This window comes from Callorhinus ursinus, unplaced genomic scaffold (assembly GCF_003265705.2).
Source record: "Callorhinus ursinus isolate GAN/ISIS: 27379988/994484 unplaced genomic scaffold, GSC_fseal_2.0 scaffold12, whole genome shotgun sequence".
NCBI classification, from domain to species: domain Eukaryota; kingdom Metazoa; phylum Chordata; class Mammalia; order Carnivora; family Otariidae; genus Callorhinus; species Callorhinus ursinus.
In genome coordinates this window covers 68,318,204-68,346,019 of record NW_027397074.1, presented here as the reverse complement: position 1 = coordinate 68,346,019, position 27,816 = coordinate 68,318,204, and the positions used below count along the sequence as shown (strand labels likewise).

The 27,816-nt window shown below is 48.6% G+C and overlaps 2 protein-coding genes across 5 annotated transcripts in view; one reads left to right on the top strand and one right to left on the bottom strand.

Annotated features, from left to right (window-relative positions):
- Window positions 1-12,289, top strand: part of TNPO3 (transportin 3) — a 79,352-nt gene extending 67,063 nt beyond the window's left edge. For both annotated transcript variants that reach the window (XM_025865609.2, XM_025865610.2), the window contains 3 exons: window positions 2,580-2,692; window positions 9,235-9,326; window positions 11,126-12,289. In XM_025865609.2, the coding sequence (XP_025721394.1) occupies window positions 2,580-2,692; window positions 9,235-9,295 (174 nt within the window). In that variant the 3' untranslated portion in view covers window positions 9,296-9,326; window positions 11,126-12,289. The remainder of the gene's footprint in view (window positions 1-2,579; window positions 2,693-9,234; window positions 9,327-11,125) is intronic.
- Window positions 12,290-13,278: 989 nt separating this feature from the next.
- On the bottom strand, window positions 13,279-23,849 carry IRF5 (interferon regulatory factor 5). Of its 3 annotated transcripts, none has more exons than XM_025865608.2 (9): window positions 23,825-23,849; window positions 18,909-19,114; window positions 16,746-16,935; window positions 16,202-16,311; window positions 15,707-15,740; window positions 15,247-15,516; window positions 14,610-15,002; window positions 14,406-14,524; window positions 13,279-14,132 (listed from the first exon to the last, which is right to left on the bottom strand). In XM_025865608.2, exons 2-9 carry the CDS (start codon window positions 19,101-19,103, stop codon window positions 13,884-13,886), a joined length of 1,560 nt encoding a protein of 519 aa, XP_025721393.1. In that variant the 5' UTR covers window positions 19,104-19,114; window positions 23,825-23,849; the 3' UTR covers window positions 13,279-13,883. The 3 variants fall into 3 exon arrangements, with proteins under 3 accessions (XP_025721393.1, XP_025721392.1, XP_025721391.1); XM_025865607.2 differs by lacking the exon at window positions 23,825-23,849 and adding an exon at window positions 23,107-23,242; XM_025865606.2 differs by lacking the exon at window positions 23,825-23,849 and adding an exon at window positions 22,435-22,904.
- Between the last annotated feature and the right edge of the window lie 3,967 nt (window positions 23,850-27,816).

Genomic DNA, 27,816 nt, shown 5'->3' with positions numbered 1-27,816 from the left:
GTCCTATTGCTAGTTGTTCAGCATGTTCTTGATTTCAATCTAATATGGCTATATTTTTGTGTTTTCGTAAAGAAAGTACTCAGTAAACCCCATCAGTGCCAACAGGTTTAATTACAAAAGCACTTGACATGAGAAATAAAATTTCCATACTGTTAACTTTTTACAAACATACTTGTTTCCCAGGTATCAGAAAACTTACTATGTAAATTTAACTTTATAAAAACATTCTTGGGGTGCCTGGGTGACTTAGTTGGTTAAGCAGCTGCCTTCAGCTTAGGTCGTGATCTCGGGGTTCTGGGATCGAGCCCTGTGTGGGGCTCCCTCTCACAGGGAGTCTGCTTCTCTCTCTCTCTCTCTCTCTCAAATAAATGGATAAAAAAAACTTTAAAAAAATAAAAATAAAAACATTCTTATTTTGTAAACATATGGTTAAGTGCTAACAGAGGAAGAAAATTACAAAAGTAAGTTGAGGCAGGAACAGAAACCAGATATCCATGGGCTCATAAGAGTTTACTATATAGATAGGTACCCACAGAATGGGTGTCAAAAAATTTAAAGTGATTGTTTTCTATAAACATCAACTTACAACTGAGTTTTTGTAAATGAACTCTTACATAAATACAGGTTGTCCGTACCCTGTAAACTGATTGAGATTCTAAGGATGTAAGCCCAAAGAAAATTTGCATTCTTGAGCACTTTCTTAATTTTGTACCATTTTCAAAATTCAACACGCAGGAGGGATTTTTCAATAGAAGATGGCTTATCAGCTTTGTCATGTGACGTGAATATACGTGAATGTATTTAAACCCTTACCTTCTTTGTTGGATACCCATCTGTGGCAAATTTATTCAGTGCTTTCAACCAGATTTCTCAGATTCCTTTATTAGAAAGTGATGAGACCCATTGTGTGCTAGCTGACTAGTTTTCTTTTTAGTTTCTTTTCTTATTCTTGGTTAGGGCTATATTGTAGTTAACTCATAGGCTGTTTTTGGATGCCAAAACTTTTATCAGTTAAGGGTTCTTCCTGAATCTCTTGCCCCTCCTTGTTTGTCTTAGTAGAGTGTTATCTTCCTTGGGGGCAACATTTGGAGAATTATGCAGGACTTCTTAAGCATTTATAATGTAATGTTTACTTTTGTTCCAGTTTGTTATCATAAATGAACATAATGGGGGAATATATAATGTTAAAAATTTAGTTATAAAAGGTTATTTTATTGCTGAAAACTACGACCAAGGTGTACATCCTACTTAAGAAAGGCATGGAAAATTTAAAGCTAACTCAAAGAACAGTTCAACTGAAAATAACCCAGAGGAAGTCTCTGGAATTTGATTTTTAGTTTGAAGAGGAAGGAAGTAAGGGGTTTTTTTGTGCATATGAAAGGTATAAAGAGACTATGCTCAGATGTAAATAATATTCTTTTACAACATTTTTTTTTAAAGATTTTATTTATTTATTCATAAGAGACAGAGAGAGAGGCAGAGGGAAAAACGGGCTCCCTGGGACTTGATTCCAGGACCCTGGGATCATGACCTGAGCCGAAGGCAGACACTTAACCATCTGAGCCACCCAGGCGCCCCTACAACATTTTTTTAAAAGATTTATTTATTTGAGAGAGAGAGAGTGTGCACAAGTCGGGGGAGGGCCAGAGGGAGAGAGAGAGAATCCCAGGCAGACTCCCTGTTGAGCAGTGGATCCCACAACCCATCAGATCATGACCTGAACCGAAACCAAGAGTGAGACGCTCAACCCACTGAACCACCCAGGCACCCCAATAATATTCTTTTAAGTAGCAACCAGAGTGAGCAACAAAATTTTCTGACCCAAAGAACAGGCAGGTATCACAAAGGAGGTGACTGGATATGACTATTCTACTGAGAGAGTTGACTTTAAAATCCTTTAGACCCTGGATTCATATTATTTATATATTCTCTGACATGTTTACTTAACTATACTTTTTTTTATTTTTAAGATTTTATTTATTTGACAGAGAAATAGCAAGAGCAGGAACACAAGCAGAGGGAGTGGGAGAGGGAGAAGCAGGCTTCCTGCCGAGCAGGGAGCCCGATGCGGGGCTTGATCCCAGGACCCTGGGATGGGATCATGACCTGAGCCGAAGGCAGATGCTTAATGACTGAGCCACCCAGGCGCCCCTTACTTAACTATACTTTTTGTCCTTGCTCTTTGTGGTACTGAACTTTTGCTGTAGGTTGCCTTTGATCTTTACACTCAAGAGTTTTCTGGCAGCTGTTTAATTTTTGAAATATTACAGAAGTTTAATGACAAACAGAACAATAGTCTCATCCAAAAGAGACTTCACTTCTAAGGTAGAGAAGGGCTGTCTGAAATGATGCCTGCTACACCTTTGAAGGGAAGTCTAGGTTTGCCTTTGTAGACTACTCCAAACCCCAGAGGGTTGGAAGGCCTAAAGATAGTAGTGCTTTTGTTAATTCCTTTCCTTACTTCCAAGTCGTGAAGAGCTGATGCTGCTAAGAAAAACCTGCAGGTTTTGTTATTACTTGTAGGGTCCAGTTGAGTAAGTCCTGCCTCCTCTTAAAACTCTTACCGTCTCTCTGCACAGACTTTTTGTCGATGGTTAGAGAACTCCTTGAAAGGTTTGCCAAAGGAGACAACTGTGGGAGCAGTCACAGTGACACACAAACAACTTACAGATTTCCACAAACAAGTCACTAGGTGAGTGATGTGAGGTTTTTTTTGGTTTTATTGTTTTTTTTTTAATGTGAACAGAAATGGGTGTGCAGAAAAAATATATCTTTGTTTCTTATACCAGATTTACCCAAGAGTATGTTTCTGTGTGCCTTTGTAAATTCACAACTTAGTGTCTGTTTAGCATTGACTTGCACAAATTGACATTAGATACCAATCTGAGAGGAAATATCATCATGCCGTATAGGTGTGCATCAATTCTACTGTACAAATTTATTAACTGGTCTGGTATAAGATCTTAATGGGTAAGTGGAGGCGTTATCTCTTCCAAAAGAAAAATGCATTCATCAGTCCACTACCCTTCACAAGATCTGTCTTTATCTTTCTGAAGTCCTCTGTTCTCATCTGTATTCTGGGGTCAGGAATGCAGATGTGAATAGGCGAAGCATTAGTTGTAAAACATAGATGATGTAAATTGCAGTGAATTGGAAAATTTTCACTGTGCCTAAAGATACTGAAATTCTAATGTCATGCAGGCCAAACAAAATCTCTCTCTGAGATGTATTAGGCCCATGAGCTGCTTATTTACAGCTTAGTAAAAATGTTAAGTATACATGAGTATTTTTTACTGTGAACCCATAGTAAACATTTTAAGTGTAACTACATAGTCTTCCTAATTACTACTTTATAGCCAGAAAGCATTACTTAATTTCTGTACAGTGCCTCTATTAGTAGACATTTAGATTATTTTTTAGTATTACGGGTAATATTAAAACCCTAGCCTTTTCCTTCTTTTGACTATTTTCCTTAAAATGCAATCACTGAATCAAAAGGTTATGAGATTTTTATGGCTTTTGGTAGTATTAATGGTAGCAGTTTTGTAACTGTGTGCTACCTTACCCTGATAACGCCTTTTTATATATCTAGAATCTCTAGAATTTTGCCTAAATTTTAGGCATTGGCTTATATGCATACAGTAGTGGAATGATTTACGGGTCCAAGCATGAGTGTTGCAGTAAGGTTTGGTAATAGTGAAAAACACTGGAAATATTCTAATTGCTCATTAATAGAGAATGGTTAAATAATTAACAGAATGTAACTAAAGAGGCACTAAAAAAGGAGGAGCAAGAATATGCATGTCATGCTACAGAAATTTATGTAAGTATATTATAAAGGGAAAAAATAACAGTATCATATAACCCAACTTGTACTGACAATTTTTTTTAACTTCTAATTGTGATAAAATACACATAGAATTTATTTTAACCATTCCCAAGTATACTGTTCAGTAGTGTTAAGCACATTCACGTTGTTTGCAATCAGTTTCCAGAATTTTTTTCATCTTATAAAACCAAAACTATACCCATAAAACAGCAACACTCCCTTCTCCATTCCCTATCCCCCAGCAACCATCACTCTTTCTATTTATGATTTGACTCTTCTAGGTACCTATATAAGTGAAATCATATGGTATTTGTCCTTTTGTGACTCAGTGTAATGTTCTCAAGGTTCATCCATGTTGTAGCGTGCGTCAGAATTTCCTACCTTTTTAAGGCTGAGTAACATTCCATTTTATGTATGTACCACATTTTATTTATTCATTCATCTATTGGTGGACATTTGGATTGCTTCTACCTGTTGGCTATTGTAAGTAATGCTCTTATGAACATGGCTGTAGACAAATATCTCTTCAAGACCCTGCTTTCAGGGTGCCTGGGTGCCTCAGTCAGTTAAGTGTCCCAACTCTTGATACCTACTCCGGTCATGATCTCAGGGTTGTGAGATCGAGCCCTGCGTTTGGCTCTGTGCTGGGCATGGAGCCTGCTTAAGATTCTCTCTTTTTCTCTGCCCCTCCCCACCTTAAAAAAAAAAGAAAGAAAAGAAAGACCCTGCTTTCAATTCATTTGGATTGAAAAGAATTCCCAGCACTGTCCTTTTCCCCACTGAATGGTCTTGGCACCCTTATTGAAAATCATTTTACCATATATGCGAGGGATTTATTTTGGGGCCCTCTGTTCTATTCCGTTGGTCTCTGTGTCTGTCTTTATGTCAGTACCATGCTGTTTTGATTACCAGGGCTTTGTAATAATTTGGAATTGGAAGTGTGAGACCCCCAGCTTTGTTCTTTGTCCAAGGTTATTTGGAATATTCAGGGTCTTTTGAGACTCCGTATGAATTTTAGGATAGATTTTTCTGTCTTCACAAAAAATGTCAATAGGATTTTTGATAGGGATTGCATTGAATCTGTAGATCTCTTTGAGTAGTATTGACATCCTAACAAAATTGAGTCTTCCAATCCACGAACAGGAGATGTCTTCGTATTTATTGGTGTCTTTAATTTCTTTCGGCAACATTTTGTAGTTTTTTACATTCTTTTTGATGCTGTTGTAAATGAACCAACTTGCACTTTTTTTAAAAGTTGTTTTATTATGTGTGTCGTATATATGCATAGCAAATTTCTGGAGAGATAGACAACTAAGACCAGGATGGCAGGGGAGGAAAGACTTTCACTTTTTATTTCATAACTTTCTGTACTATTTTCTTTTTTTTTCATGAGCATGTGGTATACATTTATAATTAAAACCAGACCTAGTTTTTAAAAGGGGGAGCGGGGTGCCTGAGTGGCTCAGTTGGTTAAGCGTCTGACTTCCCCTCAGGTCCTGATCTCCAGGTCTCCTCGTGCTTTGTGCTCAGCGGGGAGCCTGGTTGTCCCTCCTCTTCTGCCCCTCCCCCTGCTTGTGTGCGTGCCTGCTCTCTTTTTTCGTGCGCGCGCTCTCTCTCTCAAATAAAAATCTTTAAAAAAATAAAAGGGGAAGAAAATAAATTGTAGGTGATGGTATAAGAGCTAATCTTCTTTTCTGAGATTTAATTTCTTATCTTACTTTCCAAATGGTTTACTTTCTCACCTCCCAGAGTTTCTCTAATAACTTTGCTAATTTGTTAAAATTCCAAACCTATGAGTGCTGTTATTTTGTAGCTTACTAAAAGTAGCTTAACTTCATGTCCCAGAAGTATTACTGATTTTGGCCATAGATCATGTGACTACCTTCATGACCTATTTTGTCAGAAGGGAATTTCCCCTCCTCTAGATAGGTGTATATTGACTGGGATGGCTTTACAAAATTATTTTATTTCTTTTTACTGTGAATCTCCCCAGTAGAAGTAGTATTCCACCTCTAAGCAGTCTCAGGGAAAAGTAGCTTCTTTCTGCTTCTGTTTTGCTGTATTCCATCTAGTATTGGTCAGTAGAAGGGCAGGATCATTTTGGCTCTAATTTCCTTAAAGCAAATGAGAGGCTGGAGAGAACCCTCAAAGATCTAGGCTTAGAGTCAAGGATGTTGGCATGAATCTTGCCACTTACTGAACCTCGGCCTATTTACTGTAAAATAGGCTTAGTACTACCTATCTTATTCATAAGGGGTTCTTAATGAGATATCAAGTGGAAATTTAAAGATTTGGTATGTAGTAGATGATCAGTGAATGTTAACTTTCTCCTTGGAAAAGAACCTGCTGGAATGTCGTTATGTACTTGCAAAGCTAGCTGGAGCATGTCTCCTGCCAGCTCTAAGGTAACCACCCACACATTCTAGAATAAGTCTCCACCAAACCTGTATTCCCTTATCTGGGCTAATCTGTGATAGGGAAGAACCATAGAATACGTCTGAAAAGTCATGGACATTCCCTCATTTAAGGAAAATTGAGTGGCACAGAAAAGGAACCTAAATAAAGCAATGCTACAAACAAAAATATCTGTGATCTTTGCCCTATGATATGGGGAAATAAGGTGCACTACCAAGCTGGCCTACTTGGTCTCTCATTGTGGAATACATTTTGCAGTTCCTCCTATAGTAGGCGGTGGTGGGAAATGAACAGAAGAGGCAATGTCAAGGTACTAGAGAAAAGGTTTGAGATTGCTCACCTCCTTGTAGTAATTCTTTCTCTAGTATACATTTTGTTCTTGAATCTTCTGTTCCATGCATGACTCAGTCTCCCTTTTGGTTGTAAGGTCCTATAATTCCTGCCTCAACATGCTGCTTTGTTTGCCATCCTAACAGGGAGGGTAAACTGGTTCAGTTTCATTTCAGCAAGTCCAAGCCTGTTTTTCAAATGGTACTGGTAATTAATTCCCTAACATTTTTAGTTGGTCAACTTAAAGAAAGCTGAGGTTTTTCATTTGAAATATCATTCTTGCTCTCCAAACACCACTAATTATGACTAGAAGAAATCCTGCCATCATTTCCCATGTCTCTATGTTGATGTTTATTCCCTGACTCTTAACACTTACATGAGAATCTCAAGGTCAGAAGATGTTGAATAAAGGAAGCATTGACTCTAGAGTTAGAATCCAGTATGGGGGTGTCTTGCTCAAGTCGTTAGTTAGAGCTCGGTTACTCTCCATTATCCACGAACATCCGGTGAGAAGGGCTGTATTTCTCATCACACCGCTAGGATTATGGGTCTTGAGGAACGGTCACCATAAAAGTATTCACAAGTATGGTGAAAGGATCAGGATTGTGGGACTAGAAGCCAGAAAATAGAATCTAGAAAAAATAGTGGCCATTTTAAGACTTTTTTTAAAGGTTTATTTATTTGAGAGGGAGAGAGAGATAGCGAGAGATAGAGCATGAGCAGCGAAGAGAGGGAGAAGCAGACTCCCTGCTTAGCAGGGAGCCCGACGCAGGGCTAGATTCCAGGACGCTGGGATCATGACCTGAGCTGAAGGCAGAGACGCCCAACCAACTCAGCCACCCAGGTGCCCCAGTAGTGGCCATTTTAAATAAATGAATGAAATGGGAAATAAATGCCAGAAGGACTGAGGTGGAAAACAGAAAATAGTTGTAGCTTCTAAGTTTGATGTTTTGTTGTTGTTGTTTTTTTTAATCCATTTCTTTGGGGCTAATCAAGGACACATTAAACATTTGGCTGAGGCTCTGGACACCAGAGCAGTTGCAAACAGGACTGGGAGCAGAGCTGAGCTGACTTGAGATGCCAGGCTACCCCTCTTTCACCCTGGCTAACACAGTTCTCTGTAGTTGCATTCTGGTTTTGGTTTCTCCTGTGTCACAAGAGAGGTGAAGGATGGAGTTATGATTTCTCTTCTGTATTAAACCAAGGGTAGAAGAAGGGTAGAATTTAAAACATGTAAGGCATCAGAGTAGCAAAAGAATCGTAAGCCTCCATTGTTGCCCCACATTTAACTATTTCTTACTGTTGTAGTTCCTTATGATAACATGCCACACGGTGGCTTCTCTTGGGTTACATATCTTTTTCCTTCGTGACAGTTGGGAGCATGAGTGATATGTGCTGCTCACCCAACTGCCTCAATAGTCAGTATTGATTTGGAAATAGACTGAGGGAAGGAATGGTTGTATGGAAGCATGTTAAATTCACAAATGGCAGAATTTCAGTAAAACCAGAAGACTATCATTTTCATTACATTTTGGATGGAGAGAGACTAGAGAAAGTTTCTAGAATATCCTGTTGAGTCAAATCTTGGGGTCTGAATCAAGGTTCTTAATGATGTTTCAGACCTTATGATAGGTGGGGAAATCCAGATGTAGGCACTAAGGAGATAGCTCTCCTTTCATCTTTTCTGTGGAACCACGGTTAGCAGTTCCCTCCCCTGGTGTTTAACCATTACGAGGAGAAAGCTCTTCTAACATTGAATCTTAGGCGGTAGGCTCTGGTCCCTGAGTTTCTCTGAGCCAGAGAGTGGGCCACAGAAGAATGAGCATATTCAGGAGTTCTTCCTCTTCCAGGTACTATTTGTAGCTCAGCTTCATGTTCAGTTACCAGAACCTGTTCTGAAGACTGACACAGAGGAATGAAGGTGGGCATCAACTGGTTTCTCGGTGACAGTTTTGGACAAAGCAGGCCTTTTGGGAAGAAAAGGGTTAGGTGAAAAACCCCATCTCAGTGCTTGCCTGAGGACGAAGTCCTGCTTCCTCCCCCCTTTCTACATGCCTTAACCCTTTCCTCTATCCTCTCCATTCTCCTCCCACAGGAGGAAACCCTGAGCAGCCTGTCCAACTAGAAAATCGATGACTGATAGAGACGTAGTTGCCGGAATGGGCTTTGTAAACAAAATCTGCTTTTGGAAGAGAATGAGAAAACCAGGGTACCTAAGTTAGCTCAACTCGTAGAGTTAAAGTTATCAGCCTTAGGTGAATATGCTTGCTTTTTTTATTTGGGGGTTCTGGCTTTCTTGTATTTATGTCAGGGACTTCAACCAAGTGTTGAACTGACTTAATCCTCCAAACATTATAAGGTAGGTAACAAATGCGGCAACAAAGCAGGTTGGTAACTCGCCCAAGAGTGGTGGAGCCAAGATTCAAACGTACAGTTTTTATCCACAGCCACTCTTTAGGGACCATACAGCTTATAATTATTCTCACATGCAGTAGTTAGTATTTGCCTTGAGTTACAGAAAGATCAGAAGCAGAATCAAGAGACAATGGAGAGAGCTTCAAGCAGAGCTAGGATAGTTCTCAGTGGACCTCAGTGTTGTGGTTGTTTGCAGCATATTAACATCTTTCTCATCAGGGGCCAACCTACCTTTTCTTTTCTAGTGCTGAGGAATGTAAACAAGTTTGCTGGGCCTTGCGAGACTTCACCAGGTTGTTCCGATAGCTCACACTCCTGAACTGTGCCTGTCACCCAGGTGAGTGGTTATAGTTCCTGGCTTTTCCCTCTCGCTGTCAGGAGCGCTTGGGATGGCATAGGTTTTTTTGTTTTGTTTTGTTTTGTTTTGTTTTGTTTTTTAAGATTTTATTTATTTGAGAGAGAGAGAGCATGAGAGAGGGGAGGGTCAGAGGGAGAAGCAGACTCCCTGCTGAGCAGGGAGCCCGATGTGGGACTCGATCCCAGGACTCCAGGATCATGACCTGAGCCGAAGGCAGTCGCTTAACCAACTGAGCCACCCAGGCGCCCAGGATGGCATAGGTTTTAATGCCCATCATGGGACTTGTACTATAGCTAGTTAGGGAAGGACTTAACAGTTTAACACTGCTGAACAGTTAAGAAAGGACCCTGGTTTGCTTGGGCCTGGGCAACCAGGTAATTGCCAGCTGCTTTTGGATACCATCTTCACCCCCATAGGAAAGTTATTATTGTAGGAGATCTCAAAAAAAATTCCTCCTTTCATTCCCTTACAGACACTTTAGGATGGTAAGTGTGTATGTTAACAAATAAGTATTTTTAACCTGGCTACTTTGGTGAAAACGGTACTGACCTAAAGCTGACTGTGATTACATTGACACCATTCTCCTAAAACTGACCTTTTGGATTTAATGAGCAAAGATGCTTATTCTTAACACTTTTACAGTCTGAACACTGAAATGCCAGGTTCTGCCCAAGGCAAGAGGTAGAGGAAAGGAGGTAGCATCTTTGTCTAGCTCCCGATCACCAGTTTTTCTCCATGTGCTTCCTGACTCCTGGTTCTGCAGCAAAACAAGAATCTTAGCTGAGGACAGAAAGAACTGGGTAGTGGGATTTGGGTGCCAATTTCTTGACTGAGAAGAAAGGCAGTTCTCTTAAGCACCCGCACCCCCCTTTGAGGTCTTAGGCAGTATTTATTGTCCCACGAGACAGTTCTCAATGAATGTACAGCACCTCACTCGTGGTTTCTGTCATTTAATGTAGTAGTAGATGAAGGCACTCTGCAGCTGTGCCCCTCACCCACACCAGAAATTATTTCTAAATTTTATTCTTTAGTGAGTAGTGATATCATTTGGGATTCTCAAGTTTTGTAGTGTTGGTAATAGCTAACATTGATACACATAGGCTTATTCATGGACAGCTGTGGATGCTTGTTGGCTAACATTTATGGAGCCCTTACTGTGTGTCAGGTACTGTTCTAAGTGCTTTGTATGTATTAACTCGGATAATCCTGAGGTGGTTCTCTGGGTTAGTCACCATTATTATTTCCATTGTACAGGGGAATAGAGGTTCCAAGATGTTAAACGATTTGCTTGATGTCACAGTCAGTAATTGATAGATATGCTGGTGCCAGAGCCTTTACTTTTAACCGGTCTACTTCATACATTCACATAGTACCCTTTTCATACAGACTAAATCAGTGGTGTTTAAACTTTTGTTAGTAGGCAAAGTCTTCCTTCAGAATAAACTCTTGCATGAAACCCCAGTATTTAAACGGACTAAAGTAGAGATTTTCTGGTTGGTTTGGGGTGGGCAGCCCGGACCTGCTGGCTCACTCTTTCCCCCCCACAAAGCATCCCTACTTTCCACAGCACACTCAGAAAAGGACCGCAGGCAGTATCCGTTACAGCAGTAGCTCTCTTGAAATCACAAGTAAAAACTCCAACTTCTTTTTTTTTTTGCTGAGTTCTTATGGCAGAGGCCAGACTGAGGTACCTGAGCAAATGTGAAAACTTCTACCTTTTTAGAAGAAGCTATTATCTCCTGAACCACAGTTATTGACGGTCTTCTCTCTTTTGTCAGGAATGTCTTTAATTAGAAGACAGGAAGAAAACAAAAACCAGACTGTGTCCCACAATCAGAAACCTCCATTGTGGCAGAGGGGCCTTCACCGCCACCACGGCGTCCCGCCAGACAGGGAGAGACTCCAGCCTTCAGAGGCCGTCCTGAGGAGTTCCTGTTTGGGGGTGTGAGGAAAAATCAGTGCGGTTTAAAAAAAAGATGGCTGTGGCCTGTCCGGCGTGGTGGGAGGGGAGCTGGTTTCCTGGTGAACTTGTTTCAAAGGAAAAATAATTTTAAAGAAATAAAAAAGGAAAAAAAGGAAAACTAAACTGAAACCAGAACTGAAACGTTCACTTGGTAGCAGTGACACGCACACACACACGTACCTATACACACATGCTAATACGCATGTGCACACGGAATAAAGTACAAACTTTTGTGAAACAAACCATTTACTTAGGGAAAATGGGAATTCAGACGACATAGCTGCAATTGGAAGGAAAGGGTCAGGATCATCTCTTAAGGTTTTCTATTGTTTTTTCCTCTTTCTCTCCCACCCTCCCTTCTTTCCCTTCCTCTTTTAAAGAAAATGAGTAGAAATTTCTCCCACTCTCCCCAGCATTTCTTCCCACCTCTAGAGTTGTTCCGACAAGGAGGAGCCTGTTTGTTTTATATCATGGTCACATCAGTGGTACCAGGACCTGCCAGGGCCAAAGTTCATGTATATTCCCAGCCCTGACCCTATCCAGTCTCTAAATCCATTTCCAATCCATATTGGGTTGTCATCGGCCTTGGAGAGAAGAGCCAAAATTAGGGTGAGTGGGATATAAATGTATATTCTAAGTTTTAGGTTTTTTTTAAGATTTTTGTGTTTTTTAGTTAATTTTTCACCCACAAACATGAGAGAGGACAAAAAAAAAAGGGTAGGAGTATGGGGGAAAGTGTTTACAGGGCTAACTGTATTTTACTAAAAAAAAAAAAAATGTGGAAATTATTTGACTTTCACTGGGGGGTGAGGCGGGAGAGGGAAGCCCAAAACAGATCTTAATGTTTTAAAGGAGTTGCGGCCCTGCACAGGTGTTAGATATGAGGGCACTGTTCTGTCTGGTGTTGTAGCCATCTCAAGAACAAATCAACGGCAACAAAAAAAAACAAACCAAAAAAAAAAAAAGAAAAAAAAGAAAACAATAAATTTTTAAAATTTAATCAGTCTTTGTTTTTTCCTTCCTTCCACTGCCTCAGAGCTCTGAAATGATACAGCTAGACTGCGTGAGGGAGCGGACTTAGCCCTTACCTGGGAGACAGCTGGAGATGGAGTTTAAATGGCGGGCTCTGCCCTTGATGCCACGGACCCTCCATATTTCAGGGGAGTGGCTCCTTCTGCATCTTTTATTTTTATTTAAAAAAAACTCCTCATGCTGCACTTTATCCTTTCATACAGCCTCGGTGGGAGAGAGAATGGGTCCCTCAGCACGTTAAACAGAAATGTGGTACATTTCCACAACAGCCATCCAAGTAGACTGATCCCTAACCCACTGAGTACAGTGTTTGGTCTTTGAAAAAAAGAAACCTGTATTGCAGTATCATTGACATAGAATAAGCTGCACATGTTTCAGTTACACAGTTGATAAGCTCTGACATAGGATACACCCGTGAAACCATTAACACAAGATAGTGAACATACCTTTACTCCCAAAGTTCCCTCATGCCTCTTACCATGCTCCAGTAGCCACTGATCTGCTTTCTGTCACTGTAGATTAGTTTGCATTTTCTTTAGTTTTATATAAATAGGATCACGTAGTATGTTAAAGTATTGGTTTTTGAGCTAATAAGCTTGACTGCGGAGCTCTATACAGTATTTAGAATCCATGAAACAAACCTTCCTGCATAACATGAGTTGTACTCAGAGTTTGACTTGGACAGGATTTTAAACTGCACACATTTAAAGATCCACACCCTTCCTTCAGCTAGCTTCCTCCTAGAAAGCAAAGCCAGCCAGTTGAGAGCTTATGGAGCCCCACTGACTCATCAGCCTGGAAAGGCAGGCCCTTCTTCTGTTGTGGCCTCATAGATGAAGGGCAGGTGCTAGGGGAAAGAGGGTCAGTTGATACCAGAAATAGGGTCTGATAGAACAGCATGGAAGCAACTGGTACTGGAAAAAGTAAATAGCTGAATCTGTTTTTAATATTTATTAACTGAAAAAGACATAAAATTCCACTTCTACCCCATATTCTTAGACTCTGAAGAAGGAGGTAGCTGCCGGTCTTAAGGATCTGGTGTGATACCTAAGTGCCTATCTCAGGAGGGAGAGAGATGTAAGGAAGTGAGACTCAAACTAGGGAACCCCAAAATCGGATCAGGCCCATGCCCTGCTGAGGGAGCATGGCCCGTAGCACTTGGCTCTTTTTGCCTGAGGAATTGGGGGCAACCACAAGAGTGGGCCACGCTGGGACAATTCCCTCTCAACTAGGCCCCCAGGGTTGGTGGAGTTAACTCCTCTGCTCACTGGGGCCAATGGCTGAGTTCCTCCAGAGTGAGCAGAGGACAGACATATACTGGAAGACCGTCCTCAAAGCAAAATGCTACCAGCTTCCCTCGGGTGCTACAGGAGAAAGCCTGGAACTTGGAAACTCTCTTCCCCTCTCCTTGGTGCAGATCCACTTCCAGGAGACCCAGCTAGAGGGCCCTGCAGCCAGTCAGGTGCCCACTGAGGCTATCATACCTTCACATGAGCCCACACAGCCACCTGGGAAGCCTGTGCCAGTCACTGTCTGCAGTCTCATTGTTGCATGCTAGCCGGGTGCATGGGCCAGGCCCCCTGGCCAGCATTGAGGCCTGCCACAGGAGGGGCCTGGGCCACAGGCTGCAACCGCTGCTGGGACTGCCAGATGTGATGGAGCTCCTTGAACTGCTCCACCATGCGGTCTTTGAGGTCTGGGTTTGAGATCTGTAGCCGGATACTATCAGCTGACCAAGAAAGCTCCCCTGAGAACATCTCCAGCAACAGCCGAGCTGCTACAGGCACCACCTGGGGGAGCAAAGAGGGACAGGGAGAACCTTGGCAGACTGTCCAATCCAGTTGTGCCTGAGGCATCCACCAGGAAGAAGGGGCACTAATTTCTACTTCCTACAAAGGCTACTTATGTGTGGGCAAGCCTGGGCCTTGATTATCTCTGGCTGCCAAGCCAACCTGCTCAGAGAGTCCTCAGCCTCCACCCTGGGGCAAAGGCTGTGCCGCAGGATTCCCCCAGTACTCAAGCCAAAGCAGAGCAGGGGCTTGAGAGGTGAGATGGTGGTATACCTGTACAGTGATGAGCTTCTTCTCTCGGGGTTTGCGGTCAGGCCATTCCTCCCCAAAGCAGAAGAAGATCTCAAATGGCGGTGGGGTGTTAGTCTGGCCCTTCTGGAACAGGATGAGCTCTGCAGCAAGATCAAGACCCTCAGAGGCTAGAACCATGCCCCTGGACTAGAGAAAGCCAGGAGGAACATGAGGCGAGTCCCTCACCATTGAGAAAATGCTCCAGGCTGAAGAGCTTGGTTTTGACCTCCCGCTGGATGGGGTTGGGGTGTGAGCCGTGAGCTGAGGCGCAGGGCCCGCTCCAGAACACCTTGCACTGACACAGGCGGATGGCATACAGATCTTGGCCTTGCAGCTGGAGTATGAGCCCGCGGTCGAGGACATCCAGCAGCTGGTTTGTGTAGAAGCGCTGCTTGTCGCTGGGGATGTCCTCAGGGCTGGGGAAGCGCACTTGCTCCAGGGTCACAGGGCCGAAGAGCTCTACCTGCTCCTGGGTGGCCTCAAGCTGACTGTAGAAGAGCCGGCAGCCCTGTGGGTTGCTGATGGTGAGGGCCTGAGGTGGCCGCCCCCGGTACTGGAACTTGATCTCCAGGTCAGTCACTATGGGGCAGAGGGCAGGCCCGGCCAGTCTGTGAGCCCCACGCCACCTTGTTCTGCAGCCCACTGACTTGCTCTGTCCCGTCTGTCCAGCAGCCAGGCCATCTCGTTGGCTCTCCCACTTTCTTCCCCACCCCGCCTCACGGAGGGCCTGGCTTGAGCATCCTTGCTCTTCATCCTCCACCCTTCTTGCAAACCAACCCCCCAGCCCTACTTTACCCGGCCCAGCCCTCCTGTGGGTCCTTACGAGGCAGCATGTGGGGGCTGATCAGCAGGTCGGGCAGGAGTTGTTCACCCGTGGGGGGCAGGCTGGCAGCCAGGGGCCCGGGCTGCAGGCCCGGCAGGACCTCAGGGAGAAGCTCCCCAAAGCCAGCAGGGTTGCCGGGGGCGGGGCACAGGAGGTTGGGGTCTGGTGCAGGAGGGCCCAGCACCACAGGCTGCTGGAGAGTGGGCGGCCACTTGACATCCTCTTTGGGTAAAGAATAGGGTGCCATGGGGGGGCCAGGTTGCACTGCTTCTACAAAGGGTGGGGGCAGGCAGAGCTTTAATGCTACTTCTGGGAACATCCCCCCCCCCCCCCCGCTAGGCCCACCTACTCTCAGCCCTGGGCCTCCCCCCAGCCTCCCTTCAGCCCCCTCCCAGGTACCTAGGGGACCTGCAGCTTCTCCTTATACTAGGCCCCCAGCCACGCCCCCTCCCAGCCCCACCTGTGATGCTCAGGCTTGGTAACATCCTCTGGAGCTGAAGGGAAGACCCAGGCAAAGGAGGAGGAAATAGGCCAGAGAGAGAGAGAAGGGAGGACAAGTTAATGAACTGATCTGATGCTAAAGAAATAACCCATGAGAATCACACAGGCAATTCCCCGGTGTTCAGCTCTGCAAGGCCAGACCCTGCCTTCGCTCCCAGCTCTGCCCTCCAGGCAGCTCCATGAACTCTGAGTGCCTTGGTGTCCTCATCTGCCTTCTACAGGAAGTAGTACCTACCCAGCCCCAGCTCCTGTGAGGGTGTGTCACACAACATGTGGGCATGTTTTGTACCAACAGAGCCCTAAGGAGGTTCAGGGTGGTGACTGCGTTCCTAGCCTCAGAACCCCAAGAAGAAACTCAAGAAGAGCCATAAAAAGGGCAGCAGGGCCCTGGAGGAAAGGGACCGCTTAATCCCAAAGCAGAGCAGCCCCACAGAAAGGCCCTAACAAGACCCACCACGTCAGTGCAGGCAGGTGCTGCCAAGAATGGTCCTGAGCTCCCGTTTTCCTCTTCCTCCTCCTCCTCCTCTCCTGGACCGAAAGTGTAGTCCTCACTGGGCTGCAACTCTGCAGAGCAGGGAGAGAAAACAAAGCAAGGGAGTCAGTGGGGGAGGAGAAGGAAGGCCACCAGGGCTCCGTGGGGCAGCTCCCGCTGTGGCTTCTTCCCTGCCCAGAGCTGCCCCAGCAGTGAAGTGAAGGGCCACACAGCTGCCAGGAATCACTAGGGACCTCCCCGACCTCATGGCACTAAGCTCCTTAGGTCACTAGACCTACACTCCCTGGAGCCAAGAGCCAAGAACAGGGACAAGCTGAGGAAGACAGACACGGAGCCTGGTCTGTGCCAAGTCATGCTGGGCCCCACACAGGGCCCATCGCAGGCCACTCCTGGGAACCTGGGGTGTTAGGACTTCGAAGCACGCCCCTGACCACTGCATGCTGGAGGGGCCCTGGGCCTTCCTGAACAGCCTCCTAGGTAGCCCCCACCTGGTCAGGCACGGTACCTGCGGGAGCAGGGCCATTAGAGCAGACCTCGTAGATCTTGTAGGGCTGAGGTGGCATGTCGCGGGGTCCATCATAGATGAGGCGGAAATCACGGCTCTTGTTAAGGGCACAGCGCAGGTTGGCCTTCCACTTAGCCGGGTCTGCCTCGTCCACCCCCTCCGTGTACTTTCCCGTCTCCTTGGCCCAGGCCTGAGGCAGGAAGAAAAGATAGGACACCACAGAGAACCTCCACCTTCAGCAAAGCCCCAGCCTCTCCTGGCCCGTGGGAGTCACTGATGAGCAGTGAGAACTTCAGGGACACGCGGAGCCTCACCTGAGTGTCCCTCTGCACGGTGGGAGATAGGACTCCAGTCCTTCCCAGCCCTCAGGGCTCCAACAGACGAAAGGAAACCTAAGTGCTTTTGAAAGGCATTTCATTCACTGCTCCTGCGAGGGTCACTATAGGCACAATCTCTAAGGAGGACCGTGTCACATGGTGGATAAGAGCATGGGATCTGGAGTGGGATTGGGTTTGAATCTGGAAATGGCCACCCACCAGCTGGGTGCCAGGGGCATGTCACTTTGCCTCTTTTTGCTGTAATATCCCCATCGTAGTGCCCTCCTCACAGGGTGGTATTGAAGACTCCAGGACCCACAGAGCTTCCAGAACTGTGCCTGCACTTCGGATGGGCTCCGTACACTTTAGCTATTGGTATTATTTTTGAGGGTAAGTTGGCTGATAGCAGGATTACAAATATTTCTTCCCTTTAACCTAGCAATTCGACTTCTAGGAATTTATCCTAGGGAGACAGAAGCATCCACACACAATTCTGCACCTACAAGGTTATTCACTGCAGCACTATCTGTAAAAGCAGAAGATCCCAAATAAATGTCCATCAACGGGAACTGGTTAAATTAACGACCAATCCTTAGAATGGAATACCGGACAGCAAGAAAAAAAAAGGAAGTTTTTGATATCCTGATGTGTTACAATCTTCAAGAAATATGAGGTATGGAAGGGTACGTCTACATCTATCATTTTGTAAAAAGTGGGGGGGGGGGGGAGATAGGTACCTATTTGCGCCTATGCACAAAAATCAGGAAGGATGAACAAGAAACTGACGATACTAATTGCTCTGGGGAGAGGATGGGTGGCTGGAGACAGAGGGGGGAGGGAGATTTTTGCTGCAAACCATTTTACACTTTTTAAAATTTGAATTTCATTACCTATTCAAAAATAAGAAACAGATTTGAAAAGAACCTTCAAAGGGTAAATATCAACCCACAAAGACTAAGGAAAGCATATCCAAATCTTTATTAAAAAAAAATAAGGATTCTGTTTGACCCAGCAAGGTTGAACTCTAAGAACTAACCCCAAAGAAAATCACTTGAGATATACAAAGGGTTAAGAGTTTAGAGGGGGTACATGGCAACGGGTCTTCAATACTGGAACACCAGAAGCAACGTGAAGTGTCCAAAAGCCGGGTTTGGATAACTAAATTGCGAACCCTCCAGTGGTCACTGAAAGGGATGTGACATTTTTGGCAGAGGAAAGCTGGTTCTGATGTTGGGTGGAAAATGCAGGATGCAAAACAATATACGGTTGATTTCATACAGAAAACTGAATATATAGTTACCTCCTAGTGTTCCCATCACAGGGGCAATCTGTGGTCTCCTTTTAGAGTATGTGCACACCAAACACGCACACTGCACACGCACTCACAGGTGATGAGAATGAGACAAGAAAAGGGAGGAGGAGGGTCTCCAGGGGGGTCTTTCAGTCCCCACCTTGCTCTGGGCAAGAGGTTAAAAAAGGCACAGTGAGGGGCGCCTGGGTGGCTCAGTCGTTAAGCGTCTGCCTTCGGCTCAGGTCAGGATCCCAGGGTCCTGGGATCGAGCCCCGCATCGGGCTCCCTGCTCCACAGGAAGCTTGCTTCTCCCTCTCCCACTCCCCCTGCTTGTGTTCCCTCTCTCGCTGTGTCTCTCTCTGTCCAATAAATAAATAAAATCTTAAAAAAAAAAAAAAGCAGAGTGAGGGGTATGCCCCGCCTCCCCTTGGTCCAAGCCTGGGGTCACCTGCAGCCAGGCAGCTGGGAGAGCAGTCAGTTTGAGATGTACGGGGATCCTCTTCTAGGGCAGGGGTGCCCCAGAAGTCCAGGCAGTTACCCATGTCCGGAGCTTACCTTGAAGATGGTATTGTCTCCGTCCTGGCTGGGGCCGTGCCGCGTGGCATGGCGCCAGGGGATGCAGAAGAATTTCCTTTCCCCATTGACCCACTGCAGCCCTGGGTACTGGCAGCTGTTCACCTGGGCCACCAGCCAGGGCTTTAATCGCACGCGGCGGGGTGGAGGGGGTGCCCTGGGGGCAGGCTGGTTCATGGCCAAGGGGTCTGTGGGAGAAAGAGGGGGTCATCAGAAGATTTCCAGATAGACACTCCCTGCAGCATGAAAATGGGGGTGGGAGGGACGCAAGGGGCCAAGCCAGGGATATTATGGCTTTCTCTTCCTCCCAGTACTGGGGGCTGGAGTGTCTCTGGTCTGCCCAGATGCTCACAGCCAATTCCCTTTTCCAACCATCAGCCTTCTTGTCTCAGGGTCACTGCATCTGTGCTTTGTGTTTGGGGATGAGGGGGAGAAGGAGGGCGTTTACAGATAGAGTGGATGCTGTGCGTGGCCCACCCAGCCGTGCTGTACCAGGTGGGACATCGACTCTCCAGCTGCTGTGAGGCTGGAATGGCACAAAGGTACAGCCCGGCTCACTGCTGCCTCACTCCAGGGTTAGGCAGCCCACAGCCGGGCAACGACTGACATGCGCATACAAAACGCCAGCCCCCTTGCTTCAGGTGGAGCAAGCTGTGCTCCAGAGCTCCCTGTGGGGTCAGGCTGGAGGCTGTCTCCAGCCCATACCACCTCTTTGCTCAGCTTTCTTCCTGCCCACCCCGCTTCCCTCCCTCCCCTTCTGCCCTCCCTCTCCTTGTCCAGAGGACTCCCTCACTATATCACCTTCTAGGAGACCTGGTTGAAGAGCAAGTCACAGCGTGTGAATGGAGAGAGGGTTTCCACACCTGTTCCTCAGAGCTTCCTTCCCTCCTCGGTTTCCCTCAGGGATGAAGCTTCCCCACACCTGGACATCTTGAGAGAAATCCCATCAGCCCACTCAGTCTACCTCCTGCATCACCAGGACAGCGGCCTTAAGTGGGGCTTAAGAAATACCAGCCAACTGATATACCCAAGATGCTAGAAGATTCTGTCCTCCAGCTATTTCTCCCCCACCAGCCTGCTCTCTCCAGGATCCTCCTCTGACTCAGAGTGTGGTGAGACCAGAGGTCGGAGGAAGGCCGCTGGGGCTGTGACACAGGCAAGGGTCCATGGTGGGGCGGGCCTGTCAGGGAAGAAGGAATGGCTGAAGGAAATGGGGCATCTGGGTTGGTGGATAGCGACAAGAGCTATCCTTAACACTTGTGGTACCACCGTGTGACAAGAGGACGAGGGTTTGAGTCAGCCTCCACCAAGGCAGACTAGATCCAGGTTGAAAACATTTCTAACAGCTAAAGCCATGCAACTAATAGGCTAGGCCTGGGAGCAACTGGTTTCTGGGGGTCCTCAAGCCTGCCTTAGGTGGGAGACTGGAACAACATGATCTCTCAGGTGTGGACCCTATCATTCCAGGCTTGCTTAGAGCTCAGTTTTCCCAGAAATTCCCTGCCCAGTGCCTTTTTGGGCTGGAGGTGCTAAGTGCCGCCTCCACGCTGCTAAGAAGTCCCCATCTGCAGGCCTCTCCTCAGAGCAGTGCCCAGCTCTGGGGTAGGACAAGGGAGAGTGGGAGAGCCCCCAGGCCTGTCCCCAGGCCTCATAAGACTGGTGGCTCAGTTCCCCTTTCTGAACCAATCTCCACCCAGCCCCAGGGGAAATGAAAGTGGCCAGACCAGACAACTCAGAAATCTGACTCACTGTGAACTTGAGGGGGGGAAGGTCCATGGAAACATTGACATTTGGGTCCCTAAAACCAAATTCTCAATCCCCTACCCTGTAGCTCATTGCCCAATCCCCAAGCCTTGCTGCTGGTCATTACACATTTATTGTGGTTCACAGCATGGGGAAGAGCCTCACCCACCACAGTGGTATTTATAGTTTCCACCTGCACCCTCTGCCCAGAGCCCTTGGTCCTCTAACAGACCTGTGATAGTCATCAGTAGCTGCCAATTGTGGCTAAGTGAAGGTGGACAGAGGAAAGCTCTGTCGACCCAGAGCAGAGGCAAGTTACCCTGACGCCCACCCTTCCACGTGGTCAGGCCCGCAGCCGGGTGGGGGGTGGGGGGGGTGGACCTGGGACACCAGAGAGGGCCTCCTTCTCTGCCCAGGGCAAGGAGGAAGTCAGCGTGAGCCCTGACACCTAGCCTGGCCCAGCAGTCCTGCTCAAGACAAAGATTTTGAAATTACTCATGTCAGTAAGGTACGATCGCTTGGGGCGGTCTAAGGAGTGGGGTATGGAGAGGAGACTCTCATCACAAGTCCGGCCACGGCCAGGGGAGGGTGTCCAGCGGGCCAGAGAAAGGTCTTCAGCCTCAGGTGCACCAGGACCAGGCTCAGTGTGTTTGCCAAGGAGGTTTCCTCCTGCCTAGAGGTGGACTTAGATCTCATTTCAGACTATCCTAATGCCAAGAGTTCTGAATTTCAGTGGGTTTGGGCCCCATCCCTACTTTGCTCCCAGGCAGAAACAGTCACCTATAGTCCCAGGGGACCTCAGAAGCTATAGCACCACCTTGGAAAGCCCATCCCACATTCCATGCCCCTTGCTGTGAAGACTTGATTTTTCAATAGAGGGCAGGCCTGACCAGGTCTGCCTTCTCAGGGGTCTGGAGACCTGGGGTGAAATTTCTGCAGTCCCCAGGCCTAGGATTTGAGCCCTGGAGAGTGGGGAAAGCCAGAAAAACCATCAGTTTCCATGGAAATGAGGAAAAGAGGTACGGGCTGCTGAGGACCTGAGGAAGCCCTCATGGGTGAATTTTACAAAAGCGAAACATCTTTTCCTTCTCAGGAACTCTTGCTGAGGTGGGGAAGCCCCACAATTCACCTCAGGGCCCTACAGTTCCAGGAGCCAACCTTGCCACCTGTGGAGTTTGTCGGATTCACACCGTCTCCCGGCAAACCCCATACTAAGCTCAGGGAGAAGGCAAAGGGTTCCCTGCACCTGGTATGACCCTAATCCCACACCCTCCAAGTGAGTTGACCCCATCCTGAGACAACCTGGGGCTCTCAGGCAGCAGATGCTTCTCTCAGCTTCCTTCAGGGGGAGGCCAAGGTGCAGGGGGAAACCCCAAAGTAAGGCCTTTAGGTAAAAAAGAGTCGTTTCCCAGTGCCTCCCTAGACTTGACAGGAGTCTTAGCGCCCCGACCAGATCGTTCAAGGGAGGGCGGGGACTCTACCTCTGGCCCCCGCTGCCCCTCTAGCCTCCTCCCTCGGGCCCGCCTGCGTCCCGGCTGGTGCCGGTCACTCACGGGCCAATCCTGAGGAGCCACCTCCAGGGCTCGGGCGCGGGCTCGGGATCTGCCTCTCCAAGCGCTCCCCCAGCCGACGGCGCCCCCTGTCTCGTCCCCACTCTTTGTGCCCCTCCCCCGACTGCGCTTTTGGGGCGGCGGCGGGGGGAAACACCTTCTACCCGCGTCGCGGCCACAGCCCTCTCACTTTCCCTCTACTTTTAGACTCTTACTTGTTTTGTTTCTAAGTTCGAGGGAAGGACGTAAAGAAACTAGTCCAAGAATTGCTCCCGGTGGTTCTTCTCTGCTAGGAGGGGCAGCTCCTCTTGTCTGTCGCGAGTCAGAAGACGGCGCCCCTACCCGACACCATCTGCCCACACACTCTGCCCGAATTCCTGCCATTGGCCTTAAGGTCCTGGGAAGGCGAGCCCTTTAAGCCTCATTCTCTTAACCGACAGGGTGAGGGGTGCCGGGGGAAGAGGGATGCAGAGCGCGCAGAAAGGCGGAAGACCCTCTAAGACCCAAGCCAGCCCGCCGTCGGGCGCCGGGAGCTCCCCATCCTTGCGGTGGCTTTGGCGAGACGGAAGGAGAGAAGAGCGGAGCTGGCGCCCCTGGCATTGGTGGCCACTCGGCCGCCCGGGCCTCCGGGCCTCCGGGCGCCCGCGGGACGGAGGCTGTTGGTGCCGGGCATCCCGCGCTGATCCGGACGTAGGAAGCCCCTTGGAGGCCGCCAGACCGAGGGGCGCGCCCAACAGTAGGCGCACTCCCCACCCCCACCCCACCGCTGGAGCTCCACTGCCCGGCGGAGCCGGACGCGGACCCGCTCCCGCCCTGCCCCAGTCCCCCGCCCGCCGCCGGCAGGTGCCGGGAGGGCGCGGAGAGGAGGGCGGGCCGCCGGGACCTACCTGTCTGCGGTGCGCCCGCGTGGCTGCGCCCGGGAGCACGGGCCGGGCGGCGGGGCCGAGCTGCGCTCTCCCCGAGCTGCGCCTCCCGCCCGCCTGGCACTTCCGCATCGCCCGCCCCCGCCCCTGGGCCGCGGCTGCAGAGCTTGGGAGCGCCCGCAGCGCCCCGCCCTGCCCCTCGGGACCACCTCGCCCCACCCCGCCCTGACCCGGCGACCGAGGGCCCCCGAGCATCGGGCCCGGCCAGGCCCCCCTGCAGCCCAAGGCCTCCGGGGAGACGCCAGGCAGACTACTGGGCTCCGGCAACCTGGAACGGCAGACGAGTCATTTGACAACCCCAGACCCCTTCCCCACGTTGCCGAAGTGCTCAGCGGAGCCCGGGAACTTCCCCAGCCCGCGCCCTTCGGGAGCTCAAGATCCGGGCAGACACAGGCGTCAACAGAGTGCATACGAGGGCGCCGTGGGGCCGACTGACAGCTCGTGGGTCCTCGCTCCGCCCTCCCGAGCTCCTTCGGAGGGTCGCTCCAGGGCCAACCGGCTGGCATCCGTTTCCGGACACCCCCTCCTCGACGTGCTTGCAGGCAGGGCTCCTCAAACCACTCTGTCCCTTTCTAAGTCTCAACCTTCGCACCTGCCTGCCTACCCCAGCTCTCCCTCCCTGGTCGCCCTCAGGACCTCTCAGGGTCAGTGCGTGGTCTCTTGTCCCGCGTGTCACACTTACCGCTGCTTTGACCATCCACCTGCTGTTCTGATCGTTCTTCGGTTCCATGAATGGGTCTCACCGGACTCAACCTTCATATGTCCTGTTCCTTCTCCTGAAGCATTCTCTGCTTGATAATGACTGCTCTCCGAATTTTGTTTCAGCATCATCTCCTCTGGAAGCCTACCTTGACTTCCTCTCCTTGGTCAGGTTACTGAGCTCCCAAACTCATCCTCCTTGGCTTCACTTATGAAATTTTTATTTTAATGTTTGATCCCCACTGGAATCAGCTTACTCAGGGACTATTTTTGTCTTTTCATTGTTTTCTATAATAATTTTTTTTAAGATTTTATTCATTTATTTGACAGAGAGAGAAAGCACAAGTAGGCAGAGCGGTTGGCAGAGGGAGAGGGAGAAGCAGGCTTCCCGCAGAGCAGGGAGCCGGATGCGGGGCTCGATCCCAGGACCCTGGGATCATGACCTGAGCCAAAGGCAGACCCTTAACCGACTGAGCCACCCAGGCGCCCCTAATTCTTTTTTTTTTTTAATAAAAAATATTTTTAAATGAAAATTTTCAAGTTAATTGATCAAATTTTAGATAGCAACTAAAATATATATGTTTTTGATAGTATTATTTGCCCTTTAAAGTTTAGAGCTCCTGTGTTTTTTTCCAAATCCAGTATTAGTTGATGAATCAGAAGTTTGACCTTTCCCTCCTCTCCTTTTCCCTCTAGGAATGCCTGGGTTGTTCTTCACTACTAATCTGCATCATTACTTATTATGTGCTGTCTTTTTTCTTATTTTCTGCATCTCCCTCTCTCTCTCCCCCAACCTCCAGCCCTAACATAAATTGGAAATATAGTTATGTACAAGTATTTTATTATTTGTATCTGCTGAGTATTTCACTATTTCATATTTTTAAAAATTTAAAGTGTGGATGGGGAAAATGTGGATCGGTAGATTGTTTTATATTTTTCTTCTGTAAAAATGAAACTGCCATTAAATAGAAAGTGGCCACCACAAAATGGGAACCCTTTTCCACCGGAGATCAGTTACACTCGATAGAAAAAATATTCTACGTTGGTCCAGAAAATATATCTGGAGAAATAGCCACCAAGAGATTTCTTTTATTGTCATATGTCCCACACATAGTCTGAGGGACCATGAGACTCCAGGATGCTACCCCTTACCCACTGTCCCTCTTGCTCAGGTGAAGTCCCTGCTCTTAGCGACTCTGTAAAGAATACCATGCCAGGGCTGTGTGTAGAAGAAGCTCACCACACTTGAGCTGGCATCCATCCCTGGTGCTAAGTGACCTTAGGCCAGTCCTATGAATCTCATTCTCTGTCTGTAAAGGCGAGAAGATGTTATCGAGCTCACAGCGTTGGCGCGAGGCTCCAGTGATAGGGACTAGCTCTGCTCCCCTGGGGTCCTGCCTTGCCCAGACCAGGGGAACTTGAACCAAGAACCACTCTGGGCCAGAGACATAGCATAGGAAGGAAGGGGCAGGGGCAGAGAGCATCCTTCAGGCTCTTCCAAAACAGAGGGGTCCCCTTGCCTCCTGATGTTGTCTACGGTGAAGCAAAAGCGAAAGAGAAGCGAGGCTACACCCAACCCCCATGCAATCACTCGTGGTCCCCCACCCCCACCCCCACACCCCCAGCAGGGAGCAGGGAGACTTGGCCTCCACAGTCCCAGATATGTGTCCGGGCCCCTCACTCCCAACGATGGATGAGCTAGCCCCTGTCCCCACTTCCCCTGACTGGGGTGGCAGATTGAGGGTGTGGTGAGAGGCCCGATTCCGGTAGAGGCCAGGGTGCGTGAGTGTGTGGGTGGGGGGAGCCGTGTCACCAAAGGGAACTGAAAGAAGCCTAGTGTGAGTGGTAGGGACAGAGGACAGAGGTGCAAGGTGGAGTGGGACAAGAACCCGCCCCCGCCCCCCACCCCCTGCGCCCCCCCCGCCGCCCCCTGCCAGCTATGGACCCGCCCCTTTCAGTGCAGGCCTGTGCGAAAGACAGCTACCTTTACCTCCCCTCCGGGAGACCCACCCTCTCAGCCTCAGCCCTTGGGATTCCCCAGGCTCACCTGTCTCCCATGTACCCCCTATTTCTGGGAACTTGTTGCCTAGACATCAGGCCCTGGAGTCTGATAGGCCTGAGTCAGTCCCTGGCTCTACCACAGGGGCATTGTGTGACCTTGAGCAAACCACAGACTCCCTCGGAACCCCCTTTCACACCTATAAAATGAGGATAACATCACTGTCACAGGTTGGCTGCGAGGCCTAAATTCAACAGGTGCCCAGTGGGCACCTTCTACATGCCAGCATGAAACAGTGAACAAAAGTCTCTTTTGTCCAAACTCCCTGCCCTCCTGGAGCTTCCATTCTATGCAGGTAGATGGTAAATGCTTAAGTCACAAAATGAGGGGTCTTTGTGGGTCATGGTTCAGGCTGAGCAGAGACACATGATCTGACCAGGGCTATAACTCGGCTACTCTCAGCTCCTGTAAACATGCAAGTGGTAGCTTTATTATGAGCGATGCCCAGGAGGCCACCCTGGGGCTTCTTCCCCTTTTCTTGCCAACTGCCACCCCCTCAGAGCTTTCCAGTCCCCCACTTGGCCAGCACTGTCACATGCACGCCTCTAGACCTCACGCCCCCACGTGTCCCCCCCCCAGCCCAGATCCGCAGCTCCCTTTACCTCTGCACTTGGCCTGAGGCCGGAGGGCTGTGCTGTTGCCCGCATCCAGCCCAGGCCCTGGCTCCCTACTCCCTTGGCCTTTTTAAACACAGAGGCTACTTCCCTTTCCCTTCATGGTCAGCACCCTCCCTCACCCTGACCCCTGGCAACCTGGCTTCTACCCCTTTTCCATGGATTCTGCTATGGACCTCGGTCCCACAGCGCAAGCAGGCTCTGGAACTCCCAGGAACTCCTCAGAAACTCCAGTCTCTGCCTCTCTTTCTCATATAAACTTTCAGATCCCGGGGTTGCACTACTGCCTGGATTTCTCACCGGCTCGCTATTTATTTAAAGAAAGGGCAAGAGAGGGGAGGGGCAGAGGGAGAAGGTGAGAGAAAATCTTAAGTAGGCTTCATGCCCAGCCTGACTCAGGGCTCCATCTCACAGCCCTGATATCATGACCTGAGTCAGATACTTAACCGACTGAGCTGCCCAGGCGCCCCTCTCATCGGTTCTTTGAATAAGGGTGGTGGAGGCTCTTCTAGCTTGGCTCAGTGCCTTAGTCCCCCCACCTGGTGCTGCCCTGCCTCTCAGGTGCAGCGTATAGTCGTCACTGGTCCTTCTGCTGACACCTCCCCCACGCACATCCTCCTTCTAGATGGCCAGGCTGCCTCGCCCAGACATTCTGATACCCTCCCACCGCCACCCCTGCATGCAATGATTCAGGCGCTCTGAAAATCCGCTGAGCTCAGCATTTCACTCAAACCACTTCCCTCCCCACGACTGGGCTCTGTCACAGAAGGGATCAGGACTCCCAGCCTTCCTGCCTGTCTGAAGAGCATGAGGCACCTGGACAAGAAGGAAAAGAAAGAGGAGGAAACTCAGACCTTCTAGGCTCCTGCACTGTGAATGGCTGCTTGATGGGGACAGAGACCACTCAGCCCCACAGGATCGAGCTGTGGATCTCAGTGTCTTCTCTTGTCCCAGATGGACCTTGTTGATGCCCAGAATCTGTAGATGTTTCCACCAGGGACAGGGGTCCCATCCAGGTGCACGAGGCCCACCCATTGTTGGTTGGGGTGCAGGAGGTCCTGCAGTCACAGGCTCCAAGGTGCTCACCAGCCAAATCCATCTCAAGCCCCTGCAGCGTGGAACCAGTGCTTGGGATCCTGCCTGGGGCAGGACTGTTATCCTTTGAGGGAGACATGAGGGAGGAGTCAGTTCTGTTCAGGATGTCAGGGTCAGCCCGAAGGCGTAGGGGGCTCTCCGCAGCTCACATCTGGGCCTCAGGGTGGTGGGGAAATGACAGAGGGTCCAGGGTTGGCTCTGGGACTC